General features: G+C 36.6%; 1 protein-coding gene across 3 annotated transcripts in view; it reads right to left on the minus strand.

Annotated features, from left to right (window-relative positions):
* grik2 (glutamate receptor, ionotropic, kainate 2) overlaps positions 1–13,035 on the minus strand; it is a 303,295-nt gene that overhangs the window by 21,699 nt on the left and 268,561 nt on the right. The window contains exons 16-17 of one of the 3 annotated variants that reach the window (XM_084357024.1): positions 7,979–8,229; positions 7,658–7,685 (exon numbers count right to left, since the gene is read on the minus strand). In XM_084357024.1, coding sequence (XP_084213150.1) covers positions 7,658–7,685; positions 7,979–8,229 — 279 coding nt within the window. Of the gene's footprint in view, positions 1–322; positions 7,686–7,978; positions 8,230–13,035 lie in introns of those variants that run through there. The other 2 variants (XM_084357026.1, XM_084357025.1) reach the window with 2 other exon arrangements.

Here is a 13,035-nt window from a genome sequence, read left to right on the forward strand (position 1 = left end):
ACAGAGCTTAAAAAAGCTTGGTTGGAAAGCAGATTTTCTTGATGGGAGCAAATTTGCACCTTTGTTTCCAGACTTTGTACTAGGCTAGGCTAAACAGTTCCCGGAGCTACCTCTGAAGACATTGCACAGAAATTAAACTGATCTTCTTAACAGCTGTAGATCTGAAGGCAAACAAGCAACTTTCAAAAGCTTTTTGAGAGACTCTTCAAAATGAATATGTAGCTATGTAGCAATGATAATGGAATGTACAGAAATAATGTGAAGGCAGACACTTGAGACAACGAAAATGAAGAAAAGAAGTCTCAGAGTCTTGGTAGATGAATCAAAGGTCTATAGTTTATAAAGTTATCAAATGTTTATTAATACTTTTATTAAAATTTTAACAAGTGTATATTTTCTTCTGACAATGCTCTCATCTTGTGGTATTACAATCTGTTTAGTAAATGCAGTAATCTCAAAAACACATACTTATGGCGTTAACATGTCTATTTAACCTAAAAAAAACACTATTAACAGTTCCTCTATTGTATATGAGAGTGTATGGCTCATCCCATTATATAAATGACTAGCTGCTATTTTTACTCCTTTCTAATGTTACAGAACAGAAGTAATTATAAAATGCAAATTGCAGGGTGTGCACTGTCAAGCATGTGAAACACAACAAAGAGATGCTTAGCACCACATTTTTCAACTTGACACTTTAAGCATCATGGTGAGAAAACAACCCCATATTGTAAAAGTAGGTGGTATTCAATTATATGAGGAGCCTAGAGCAATGAAACAAAATATATGGTTGATTTTCACAATGACACAAAATAGATGGTTCATTTTCACAAATTAGCCTGATACTAATTAGCACTGGACTGTGGGATGCACAAGCTACACATCATAGTAGATATCCATGTTTTTGTATCAATATTTGGACAAATAAATTAAGCTGTGTTTAGGGTTGGACCTGTATATTGGTTTTCAAGTATTGGCCTTTTATAATATCTCATATCAGCAAGTCTGAGTCATAAGCTGCCATTATTATTAAGGTTCCTTCCTGACAAGAACTGTTCGAAAAAATGGGACAGAATGGAATGCAAGTTCTTCTTTCTTTACACATTATACTTTTATGATTTTATGAATGACTTCCTGTTGCTGTTCTTACTTTTATGATTGTTTTCATGATCCATTTCTAAATGCATTAATTTAAATACATATATTTAAATATATCCCAGAGTTTCCACTTTTGCTGAATAGGCATGTAGTTTACTCTATCATTAAGGAACACTTTGCAGGTACTCAAACCTATTTTTTATGACTTAGTAATAGAGGTTGCATGTCTTAATTGTCCACAAGAGTTGCTAATGTAGTAATTATCATTAGAGATTGTTTTACCCAGCAGTGGCAGTCTAGGTTGCTGAAAATATTCACAGCCACTACACTTATAATTAAACGCATACAGTGGAGCTGTAGTAGTAGAGTGTTTGCTGAACTGGAGCTCAGGATTCTTATATGGCCAGAATGGCAATTCAAATTTTGTAGCTCTAGTTGTTAAAGTAGCTCACAAAGTTATTGATTGGATGTGGATAAGGACGCATTGATTGGGCATCAATTAGAAGCAGCCAAAACCATTATATTTTAAAAATGCAGCCAAATATCATTGCAATTGTTTCCATTCTGCTGCTTACAGTTTACATCAGTGCCAACATTGAACACCAATGTAGCAAGCAGTGTGCTCTTCATGTAGTGAAACATAAAGCAATGATGTGGAGGTTGGCTCTCACATTCCAACAATTAATGCCTGCTGTTTGAAAACCAGAATCATGATCTCTCCCAAACCTCAACAAGGTGTTGCAAAGTGTGCCCTCAGCCGTACCTTAAAAATGGTTTGTTTGCTACATTGTTTGATGTTAACCTTACCATGGCCACGTGCTGATATCAACATTAAAAAAGGAGCCTTGTGCTGATTTTGTCAATATCAACTTTCTGTATAGTCATATGCTTATACAAAGGATTTCATCAGTGGTCCCTGAATTCACTTGTCAGAACAAAACAGATGATAACATGTAATGTATGTACGTGTGGCAAATGAAAATATCCATCATTTATCACTGACCTTTATTATTATTATTACTATTATTATTCAATAAGTCTGTCTTCAAGATGGTCTTCTAGTGCATCATAGTATCAGCATGCACTGAGCACTAGGCTGTTGTAACAGAAAACTAAAGGTTCCATTATGGATTACATGAAAGTAAAAGGATTGTTGACTATAGAGACCACCAGCAGAGTCTGCACACTTCTTGATCATAAACAAAACTTACATCAAATAGCTGATGAAGAATTTAATTCTTCTGGGTTTCAGAGCTTTGGTCCTCCATAATGGTCCTCCTAAATACAGTTTCAGAAGTGTTTTCATTCAGAGAAGAAGTGAAATAATATCACCCCATAATAGCCATAGGCAGCTTTAAAATGGCCTTCAAAAACCAATATTAGTCAACCCTATTTTATTCTAGTCCAGTGATCCTATATTGTCTGAATAGTAAATCGTGTGCAATCCCAAGCAAATGAGTCACAGTGTGTCAATTATTGCACACTTTCATGTGCTCCAATCAAGGGAATGTCCACAAGGCAGAGTGCAAAATTTGTGACAGTAGTGGCATTTGTGCATGAAACATGAGTGCAAGCAATTCATTGTCAATACAAAGTTTTAAGTAAGTTGGTATATTATAATTTGAATGGAGAAACCTTGAGTTTCTTATAAAAAAAAAATACCTGTGAAAATCTGTTTTTGCCTGTGAGGTTCCTGATAGGTCTGTTCATCATGTCTGTCTTTATTTAGCTTATACTAAAAAGATAATTTAGTCTTGTTTACAGATTAATGTTGTGGTGGAGCTGTGCTGTTGCGAAGCTCACACTGTGTAAATATTATTACTGCATATGTTCCAACATAGCTTGGCATACTGACTCATCACATTGTTATATATACAAACCTTCTATCAAGTGAATCAGTGGCTCTGAATGTGTTATCTGAATTCAAAGCAAGATGAAATGAACTTTCAGAGACAGCACACTGAATTCAGATAAATCAGGTGACTGCTTGTTAAATAACTGAAAAAGGGGCACTTTGAACTTATTAATCCATCATCCCAGAAGCTGTATTTTGATTTGATTTGATTTGGAACACTGAACACAATTGCCTGCACCAACCTGAGGAAATACCAACTGTAGTACAGACATGCAAGTTGATGTCAGTAGTCACTCATATTTTGCTACCTACAACCACATTATGTACCCCAGCCAAGGCTACCAAAGGTATGAACTATAACCCGGGCAGCCTCATTGTTAGAGGTACATTATGCATACATGCATGTAATGTACCCGAATATCCAACCTGTTCACAATGCATCAAATACAGCAGCCTTGTCAGTTTGATACAGTACTAACTCGAAATGCCCCTCTATTTTTTACGTGAATTATGTACTATACATGAATGATGTCCTTTGCGTCACTTATGTAACCTACTTTATGTAATTTATGTGACTTAACGTGGTAATTTTAACCCAAAGTATGATCTTTTCCTATAACTAACCAAGTAGTTTTTGTGCCTAAACCTAACCAAACCATGACATTTGCACTGCATCAATAACAGTCAAAAAGTCCCAATATGTCATAATGTGACCTATTTGTCAGCAAGCTTTATTTTGAAAGTCTAACCATACATTGCATATTATGTATTATTGCTAATTTGACTGCTGAACCCTTCATGCTGTCTGTGGGTGTGATGGCAAACAAAGAGGATTTCTCTCAGTGAGTTTTTCTTTAACTTGTATAGTCTAGTGCAAGTGAAGTAAGTTCTAATTGTTGCTTTCAAAGTTTGGAGTTTTGGAAAGATGGAAATACCTACCACTGCTGTTGCAATGCCATAAGGTGATCCTGAGCACCAGATAATGTACCCCGGTAGCCTTATTGCTCAGGGTTCATTACCTCCAGCAGTAAAGCAGGTCACCAAGTAATTATTCGAATTCTATAATTATTACATGCAGGATCCTGCCAGCATGTAATGCACCCCTGGAAATAAGGATTACATAATGTACCATATAATGACTCCTTATTGCCAGGACTTACATTACATCTGATAATAAGGCAGAACACCAACTACATTACATGTATGCAAATCCCTGGTGGTCATCTGTGGGCAGGTTTGTTTAAATATTATTGCTGTATGATATGTTTCATTTAGAAATATGTCTTGTGTTTTGATGTTATTGCTACATTTTCCTTATCTTTTATTTAGCCTCTTCCAAAATTCATTCTCAATATATTTGTGCAATCAATTATGCAAGAGCTTTGTACCATTTATTCATGTTGTTCCCTCTAAGTAACACACAATAGCAAATGCCTACAGTGAATGTAGAGATCTTGCAAACGGTGACATCATGGGCACACCGTTTGTAATTGTAAAGCTTTACAAGAACAATAACATCAACCCTTTGCAATAATTTAACTTGTTGAACCTGTAAGATAAACCATTTCCATTCTCATTTTGTAATTGCAAACAATCTTGGCCAGACATCCCTAAATTTCAACCCAGCTCACCATTGAGGTCACATATACAAAGTCTTAATTAGTTTTTTCATCTTTTTTTAAGGGATTTGCTGACAATAATACACAAAATAAATAAAGTACCAGCACTATAACCTAACCTATTTTTGCGTCTTATTCTATGACTGTATGTCAAATCTGTGCTATTGCACATATTCTAAAATGGATGAATAAAATTGAGAACCATAAATGTCAGAAACAAATAATTCTGTTTTTGGGGTTGTTGCTTATTAGAAAATCTAGTTTTACATTCATTACTGATACATCCTTTTCACTTCTGTGATGAGATATCAAGTTACTTTTCTATTTCTTTGGAAGCTGATATTGTACCTGGTCAGACACCCATTATTTTCTAGTTAATGTATCTGGTATTTCACTATACACAAATGCTTGCACAAGAAGAAACAACAAAAATAAAAACTGCTTTAAATTATTATTTTGCGCTTGCTTAAAGTTACTTGTTGTGTAGTCTGTGTTTATAATAGAATACTGTCTATGAGGCAGTATGACTGCAATATTAATATATTAATATTATTAACAGTCCAAGCCTTGTGGTGTGTGTTTACACTAAATCCATATATTTGTACATTTATTTGTGGATGATAACAGTTTTGAGTTTTCTGATTGTATTCAATAAACAGAATGACACATCAGCTCATCTCCTACAGTAATTACATACAATGTCATTGGGCCAAGCTAAAACACTGCTTGCCAAAAATACAATCAGATGTTAAAGGAATGAGTACTGTACCCTTCCACTACTGAATATCAGAGAACTCGGTTAATTGATTTGTGCTGTTTCTAGTCACTTAAAAATTGGATATTTGCTCATTTTGTAATAGCCCTAAAGATTTTTCAAGATATTTTCAACTGGATACGTCAACCTAATCAGTACACAATTTTTGACAGTGTCACCTAAAAGGAGCCAGCTTTCAAACATTCTTTGGAGGTCCAGATTTCTCTAAATGATCGAAGTAGTGCGAACAAATGACTTTGGGCATTGCTTTATTTTTGTGCAGTATTTGCACTGATAAATACTGTCTGTATATTAGGCATTTACCAAACAATGTGCAAATTATAACTAAAAACATTACCCAAAAAGTTTTATTTGTCATTTAAAGATTAAAAAAACCAAACAAAATACATGAATTTTCATCGTTTAGAATGATGTACAATTTTCTTCTGTTGTATTTTTATCTTGTCTATGCTTTCTCCACATTCTACCATGTTAAATTTACATTTATGCATGATACCATCTGTTCAGTTGACAGCATCAGGGCTGCTCCCTACTCACTGTCAGATCTTGTTGTGACAATAGTGATAAAAAAACTGTACGTACAGTTTAAGTGTCACATATGCTTTAGCTCTTATGTATTAGCTGGTCATAACTGCAACCTAACTTGAGAGCTTATTCTCTCATTTTCTACATATTAGCTTTTAGCTAACTGGCTTCTATAGTAAATCTTTCTTGAGTTACTCCAGGAAGCAGCTATTGACCAGCATTCTGCAGCATGTAATGCTCAATTGCTTTAGCATCTATCTTGCAGCATACTGCTTCCTTTAAAATAATTAATTACTGCTATTTTTGCCTGCTAATGCCAACACATATAAGTCATACAAAGCATCCAAGTAAATATATCTTTCATTATACAATGTACCACTGTGACTCTGATATAGATACAGATCCATTCAACATGTTATGTGTAAAATAAATATGGATACATATATAATTATTTATTGGTGTATCTGATATCACTGTGTTTGGTGTTAATACAACACCGTAATTATTGTTGTGATGTCATAGACATATGACTCATGTTGGTGCGGTTCCTGGAACATTATAATTAACGCTGTTCAAAGACCATCATTTAAAATTATGAAGTTGTCATAGCTGAATTGGTTAAGTACATTACACTCACCCAGGAGACCGGGGCTTGTACCCTGTTTAGAACATACAGTTTTACTGTTCACTTCTAATTACCCGCTTTTTAAAAAAAAATTCTGTTGCTGTTTGGTGAGGTTGAGGCAACAAAAATACTTAGTTATAAATGATAAAATACTTGCTTAGGTGTTTACCACATGTTAGAAAGGATAACTTCAACCATCTATGTATTTTTCTGTTCTTTTTGCTGAGTTGCAAAGCTATTACATTACAAAAATGTGATTGGTCAGTTGCAATGATGGTCCTGGACCAACATTAGTTATGATGTTGTAGCACCACCCCTATTTGGCGATATCAGATCGTGCTTATTTATTTCACAGCCCATACTAATGTACTGTAATCCAGTTTTACACAGCTGCATCTATGCCAAAACAGACTGGTGTTAAAACTAGTAAAGTTGTTTGGAAGCTTAAGCTGAAGTCTGCCCTAACATAATATAATGTTTTGTAAAGTGTCCTAAAGCGAGTCATTAAATGTCTCCAGGTTTTAAACAGGACAAAAAAATGTACTGTTCACTCAAAATGAAGTCTCTCCGTATTTGAAATATTTATGGTGTTTATTTACTTTTTCATTAATGTTATAGTGCAGGTACATTTGACCTTAGTATTTCTCCAAAGGTGCAGGCCATTATATCAGCAACCCTTCAATAACACAGTATTTTCTGGGATGCTCCAGTCAAAAAACACTGTCATGTGTTGTGTTACTTCACTGATCTGTAAAGGCTATGTATGGGCTTAAAGTCACGGATATGAACAGTGAGAATAGTTATAGTGTAAGCAGGATGGCAGTTTGCAGAGTGAAAATGGACAGTGGACGTGGGGAGGTGTGTGTTAGTGGATGTGGCTGTTGAAGATGTGGGTCATGCAGCAGAGCAAACCTTCACTATAAATGTGCCTGTGATGCAACTGTGTATTACTGCCAGCACTCCAAAGGTTTTATTAAACTGGTCTTAGTGTTCCCATTCCCTCTGAAGTGTCAGGAAAAAAACAGTTCAGTAGTTTTGGGAAATTTTAGATCATGTTAGATTACAATAGAAAAAAAGTTTCTGGAGTTTTTCTTGAGGTCATTTGAGATGGTGGTTAAAGTCTAGCTTGGATCCATGGTGACAGCAGAATTCCTCACGTTTCTTATCTCGTTGTCGCCATTGGGCCTAAGTGAATAAATGCAAAGAAACCAACCCTTATCTTACTGCATATGACACAGCACTGTCATTATAGTGAGAGTTTCCGCAAATTGGCAAACAGATGATTTATTTAAGTTATATAATAGAAATTATGAAGAAAATAGATATATTTAGCATATATTTTGTTTCATTTTGTTAGCATTTATAGATTTGTCTATGCCATGAGACTGCCTTTCATGGCATACGTGGTTACGGTAAGAAATTCTGCTATCATTGTTTTAAATAACAAAGCATAGATGAATGTCAGAGGTATTTGTTACCTTTTCAAGTTGTGCATTCTGTTTGGACTTGTAGAGAAACTCTCCTACAGCCACGAACACGGAGAGGACAAGTCCAGCAGCCAGGACGATGAAGATCCCTCCGATGTTCTGCACCCCAAGAGCGCTGGCTTCCTTACTCTCCTCCTCTGGACAGCCGTTTCCTCTCCACCATTTCTCCTTCATCATGTGCAGCTTCCCTTCCTCCTGAAGCTGCAGGATGGCAATAGTGATCTTATCTCTGTACGGAGAGCCTGAAGGACCGAAAGACATTCAGGTCAGCCTGAGCAACCAACATGACTGAATCAGTGCCTTTATCTTATCAAGCACAGGGTCCTATCTTATGCCCAGCGCAAAGTGGTGCATACTGCATCACAACTGTCATTGCTAGTCTTTGTCCAATGCAGCTGCCATTTCACGTCGTGTAAAAAACAAATGTAGTTGCGGCCACTGGGGTGTTGGTCTTAAAGTGAGGTGTGGTCAGGTGCGATTTTTAGGCCACAGAAAGCGACTGTGCCATAGACCAACAAAAACTGGTTTAAAGTCAATGCCGCAGTATTTCTCCTGCTATTCAATTTGATTTAAATTTTATTAGGACAGTAAGATGCACCTACACAGGCGGGTTTCGCAACATGCGTCGCTTATTTTATGATTAAAGTGCTTTTGGTTATTTTAAACATTTCCATGCATGCAGTAATGATAAAAAAATGGAAAATAACTAACAAATATTGTAGCACATTTAAGCAGCGAAACTAAAAGCTGTAGTTCTAAACACACCAGGACAGAGGAAACTCTCCAGGGGGAACCGGATAAAACCACTAGCTTCTGAAATAAATATTTTTAGCCAGGATCTCAGGATTTACCAGGAGGACAGCTGCTTCACTTCAAACTATTTTACCGTATGAATCTGGACAGTGTGTGACCTTTTGATGTGTAGATGAACACAGAACATTAATTAACATGAAATACCAACTGATCCGCTTGGTGAGTGAGGGTGTATTTTTCCTACCCACTACTTATCAGAGTGATCATTTTTATGAATAGTCAGGGTGTCTACAGATATAAACAAGTTAAATTTAAGACTTTTTAAGACCTCTTTAATTCCACTTTATATGAAATTTAAGGCCAAACCTGCCATGGAAATACGTACCAAAAGTAAAACGGTTCTTTTGAAGGTAAAAATGAACAATTTCAGCAGTTCTTGAACTGCAAAGAAGCCACTGTATCACATTTTAATCAATATCATTGACCAGCTCACAAAAGCAGCTTAATTTCTGTCCTGGCCTATATTTCTTTTACATGCCTACCTTATAACAATGACATATAACACATATATATGACATATAACAATGTGAATGAATAATTTTAATCTGAAATGTGGCACACAAATTTTCATTGGGAAGGTAAGGGGGAGAAAATGTCTGACTGAATATCATTAGAAGTGTGAATCTTTACTGGCCTCACGATTCGATTCGATTAAGATTTAGCTGTCATTCATGAGAGTTTGAGTAATGTGTTATTCACTTAAACAATAGCTTTTAAAGTTGCCTTTTCAACTGAACCAGTACAATGAGGATCCCCTTTTCTTTTTGAAATAAATTATTTGCAAGCTATTTTCTCCCAACATGCCCTCACTTCTCTCTGTGTGCACCATGCAGTAGATAGATAGCAGCAGGAGGCTTATGACTACATCGACAATGGATAACTGAATGGTAGATACCTTTGGGTCTGGAGGAAATCAGCGACTTGTTGAGTACACTGTAAGTCATTAAATCTACCATATGTTATAGTTGTTAACCAGACACACATTGTAGCTTGCACCTGTACAGTTGGTACTATTATATCTGATAGTATATGATTTAATTTTGACTAAATCAATCGTGACACTTGCAGTGATTAGGAGACGGGGTTCACACATTTTCATTGGTCATGGCCTTGTTCTTTAACTAACACAGAAAAGATAGCTTCTCATACATCAGGGAGCATTTTAGACTGAGGAATAGATTGCAAAATGAGGTTGCCAAAACAAAGTATCATGAATAAAAAAGGAATGTTTAAAACCAAATATTTGAAGCTTCGTAAATGGTTGTAAAAAAATATGGACTACATTGAATGAACTAATGAACTGCAATGCAATTCTCCAAAGTACAAGAAATTTGCAGGCCAGTTCATCACTACACCATATAGGCATTTCCTTTAACAATTTAAAACTGGAAAAATGAATGCAATCATTTGCTAACAAGCTTTGCTTACCGACAATTGTTTCACAAAGCATTCCTGAGCCCATGTGTTAATAACCATTATACATACATGTATTTCACACACAAATGGTGAACCAGGTGAAACAGGTATTTTTTTCAACCCAATTGCCAGAATACATATTGGCAATGTAGGTTTCTGCAAACCAAGGATATGTTGAAACTCTATGTTTCATTATGTTGCAACTTTACTTTTCTTTCCATTTTCAATGTTATGTTGTGACAACGCTGTGCTTATGGTCTGTTTAGGTTTAGTCAGATAGCCACCTGGTTCGAATTAGGAAAAGATCTGATTTTGGCTTAAAATACCTGTAATGGTCACCACATACAAGGCACGTCTCAAGGTCTCGTCAAAAACATCCCGTTTTGTCTCCAAAAACATAGTGGAAAGTTTCAATAAAAATATCCAAGGGTTTCTTGAACTGTGGTCAATGGCTTGGCAGCCTTCTCAGCTGTAGTTCCACCATGGTCAGGTCATTAACATGTAATATGAAAGGGATATAACACGTTTTTTAGAGATTTTTGTTTGAAACCTATTGCTGGCATCAAATTTAGAATAAGAATATATATAAATAAATGAAGTTGACATAAAACACTAAGAATTGTCTTTGTACTTTTTTCCATTCAGTAATTGTGAAAAAGGTTTAGCAAATCATTGTTTGATTTATGTTTTACACAGCGTTTCAACTTTTTCGGCATCGTGGTTGTACTTTCAAATGACAATTTTTCACTAAAACATGTCAACTTAACACCAGTTAGTTCAAACAAATGGTCATACAATAATCAGAGGAAAACAATTCAGTCCAATACCACAATTTACAAACTGTACCTGGTGGCTGTGTATGGGCGTTGCTTTAACTGACCTGGGTTGTGACTGACATATGTAATGTAAAAGTGGTGGCATTTTTCAGAATTATGTACAGGCTGTACGCAACTGTCTTGGCTGTCACAGTGCTCCTCAATGCAGATAATAGGAACAACAGATTAAACCAAGTTCTGTGTAAAAAGTGTAAACTATATAAAAAAAAAACACTAACCAAACATACAAAAAAGGGCAAAGTTCAACCTAATAATCCAGTATTGTAATTTACAGTACAGTTTCGTTTTTATTGGAGGACAGTGTGTTCATACTACTTTAAAACTGTGTTGACTGTTCTGATTACCAGACCACTCACAGCTGACAAAAGCTACTAATTGGTTTTTAGCTTCATATGTCACATATTTGCCACTAGTTAGTGTAAATGCAACTACATCAGATTCTACAGCTTTCATATATGAATGTTTGTTTTACTCATTTATTAAATAGTATTGATCGAATAGTCATTAGCCGTTTTTATACTGAACAGCAACCCGCCCATTTGGCTGTCCTTTTTGCAGCTAGGTCAGCAAATTTAGACAGACTGCGGCATACTGGGGGTCTGTTTTGGTCTGCCAATATGACGCCAATGGAGGTGGCAAAAAGGGTACCATTTTTGCCACCTCCATTGCTATGTAAATCCAAGGCGTCGATGTGCCGGCAATTGCGTGACATGGGCGGAGGTGTCGATGACGTGCACTGTTGTGCGACCCACAGCCGGGAGTTTTAAAAGCAGGAAACAGCTGATCACAGCTGTCAGTTGATCACTTCATCCATGGACGTCAAGATGAGCAACTGGAAAGCCGCTGAGATCCAGGAGATGCTAACCATCACAGCCGAGAGAATCGTCAATAACCAGATCACTCATCACTGAGGAATATTACACCTCCGTTTCACATAGACAAGGCGGCAGATTGCAGCCTTTACCTGGCTGCAAATGTGGTGCCTTTTCTAACTAACAGGGGCTATTGTCTGCTGCTTTATATATTTCATGGTCTTGTTTTAAAGCCTCCTCTGTCCCATTCCTACCTCTGGAAAACATTCATTTTTACAACTAGTCTACTTCTGTGTATTTCAATTAAAACCCCATGATATTTCACTGGGTACTCAATTTCAGTCTACATTTCAGTATATTTCATTGTAGATGTTAACATTGTAAAATATTAATTCTAATGTCTAGCATTACCATTCATTGTCCCCACGGGCCCCACTAGACTAATCTAATGAATCCAAAATACATCTGTAGGGTTCATATTTCCAGTCTTTCACCTGTATAGCTATTAATTAAAACCTGTTTCCACGGTTGATCTGTGCTAATGTTTCATTCTGAGCTGTTACCTTGCTCACAAAGCGAGCCTTAAAATGTTCCCTCCTGCCCATATGAGTCTGCAGAGCACTCAATGAATCCCCCTTTTCTTTTGTTTTCCCAGCAGGCCCTGCACCACCTTCTCCTCCCTTTCTCCGCTCAGGTACTGCACTCCACCTGGTCTGCTGATAAAAAGTCACACGTCCACATCCCTGATTAAAGTTAAATGGTGAAGCCTTGTAAAAGAGGAACAAGAAAAAGAAGAAGAAATAAATCCTGCCAGCCTCCCACTCCCGAAACCTCCCTGTGGTACTCCCTGTACAACGCAATCAGGGTGTTAATGCAGCTTGAATTATTTAAAAAAACTAATAACACCCATTATCGCAAACACTTAGAATGAGCTCTCCCTGGAGCACAGGGTTGAGAAACATGTTTAGATTATAAAACGTTATCAATTGGCTAGCTCCAGTGGAATAGCGATCTCTGTGATTAGTAGTTAGTATGCAGAGAAGGTTTAGAAGCACTATTATGTAGTGGACCCAAAAGACCCTAAACAGTGACAATGATCAGCCGTGCCTCCTTACTGGAGAGCAGGTTTGAGCTGCAGCCCTCAGCCTTGTGGCAGAGCGGCTGTAGTCAC

Source organism: Pagrus pagrus, assembly GCF_965226575.1.
Source record: "Pagrus pagrus genome assembly, chromosome: 7".
Taxonomy (NCBI): Eukaryota; Metazoa; Chordata; class Actinopteri; order Spariformes; family Sparidae; genus Pagrus; species Pagrus pagrus.